General features: G+C 46.6%; 1 protein-coding gene across 1 annotated transcript in view; it reads right to left on the minus strand.

The window, feature by feature from the left end:
- ITIH6 (inter-alpha-trypsin inhibitor heavy chain family, member 6) overlaps window positions 1–2,062 on the minus strand; it is a 29,218-nt gene that overhangs the window by 26,191 nt on the left and 965 nt on the right. The window contains exon 2 of the mRNA XM_005860890.1: window positions 1,532–1,686. Coding sequence (XP_005860952.1) covers window positions 1,532–1,686 — 155 coding nt within the window. The remainder of the gene's footprint in view (window positions 1–1,531; window positions 1,687–2,062) is intronic.

Raw genomic sequence — 2,062 nt, forward strand, 5'->3', positions numbered from 1 at the left:
CCCCCCCCACTCCCCTGCCTTGCCAGGAGGGAATCTGAGCAAGGGCTGAAACTCTGCCTATGCCAGCCTCACTCATCTGCCAAATCTGAGTCCCTCTCCCCAAAGCCAAGCACCCTTTTCTAACTCACACTAAGGTGCTATATGGGTTAATGACCCTCCCATCCCAAGCTTCCCCTTATCTGCTCCTCCTCCCATGCTCACCATCTCAAGGAAGGCACTGTCATCTACTGGGTCAGACAAGCTGAAACCAGTTTACTAAAACCCATACCCATCAGGCTGCTTCTTCTCTGTTATGGTCTCTCAAATCCCACCGCCTCTAGCCCTCAGCATTCCTCATGCTGCCCCAGGTTCCTAACTTAGCTCCCTGCTGCTGGGCTGGCCCCACCAGTCCACCCCCCACTTCATTATCATCACTCCTTGCTTAAAACTTTACCAGGTCTCCTCATTATGGGCCACAGTTATGTCTACAGTGAGGTGCTCACGCTCCATGGGGTGCTGGGACAAATCATGAGTGTGTGGGAAAGGAATAACACTCTACTTATAGGGTTTCTCTTTCTCATCCTTTATGTTTTCACATGTGCTTTATAATGTATCTAATATATTTGCTCAGTAGTCTATTTGTGTAATTTGTGAATTAACAAATATACATATTTGGGGAGTACATGGTTCAGTTATTCCTAGTGAGTGTCCAAACGCAAGACAGTTTGAGGCAATTGAGTGATGGTAGGTACTTGGTCTGGCATGGGAAGCCCTCCACCACCTAGTCTTTCTTATCTCTCCAGTCTCACTTCTGACCTCTCTCTTCCCCAGCTTGTGCCCTACACTCCAGTGACACTGAGGTTCCTGCAGTTCCCCTAATGAGGGAACATTTATTTGCCCCTGGATTCCTTTTGTCCACATTCCCCAGCACTGCCCCAACCCTGCTTGCCTGGTGAACATCTCATATTTCAAGACTCAGTTCAGGTGTCATCTTTGTGAGGCTTTCTCTGAGTGTCTAGGGGTGGGGAACTGACCACTGTGTCCTGATAGCCCTCACCATTCCTACCATCCTATACTCACTTCTCTTTGTTTCCAGCAATTCTATTAAGATGATCTCTTTCCTTGTCCATGTCCCCCATTAGACTATGGACTCTTGGGAGCGGGGACCATGTGCAACTCATCTTCCTCTTTCCGTAGTACCCAGTGCAGTGTGAGTTACAGTCTGTATCAGTGTTGGTTAAAAAATAAGTCAGCTAATATTATCAAGGACTTATCATGTGCCAAGCACTGCTTTTGGCATGGATTGTCACATATATGAACTCATTTAATCCTTGCAGGTGGGTTCTAATTTTATCTCCATTTTACCAATGTGTAAAATGAGTCTCTGAGAAGTAACTTGTCCTGAGTCCCATAGCTGGCAGAGCCAGGATTCAAACTCAAGAAGTCTGACCTCAGAGTGCACGCTCTTCATCACTGTGCTCTGCTAAAAAGACAAAGAATGCACGAATGTACGCATGAATGAATGAAGCGGCGAGCTTGGGAGCAGACTTACATAGTAAAATTGGAGATAAAGGCCAGGCGAGGCAGGTCCAGGTCAAAGATGGCTTCATGGGCCTCAGCATGTGGATTGAACAGGACAGAAGTGACCAAAGTGTGGGCATAGCGGGAGACCACAGTAGACCGCATGGAATAACTCGTCATCAACAGCTGGGAGAGAAGGCAGGAAGGTGGGTTACATAGATTCTATCACAGAAGATCACAAATCAAGGGACCTTTGAATGAGTGCGTCTTCAACTTTAATGTACTCATAAATCTCCTGGAGATCTTGTGAATATGTAGATTCTCATTCAGCAATTTTTTGGTGTGGGATTCTACCTTCCTAACAAGCTCCAAGGTGATGCTAATGTTGCTGGTCCATAATAATGGTTTTATAATAAAACAGAGCAGCCCTGGCTGGGAGGCTTAGTTGTTGGAGCATCGTTCTGTACACTAAAAGGTTGCAGGTTCAATTCCCAGTCAGGGCACATACCTAGGTTGTGAGTTTGATCCCTGGTCAAGGCGAATATGGGAGGCAACCGATTGA

Source organism: Myotis brandtii, unplaced genomic scaffold (genome assembly GCF_000412655.1).
Source record: "Myotis brandtii unplaced genomic scaffold, ASM41265v1 scaffold1424, whole genome shotgun sequence".
NCBI classification, from domain to species: Eukaryota; Metazoa; Chordata; class Mammalia; order Chiroptera; family Vespertilionidae; genus Myotis; species Myotis brandtii.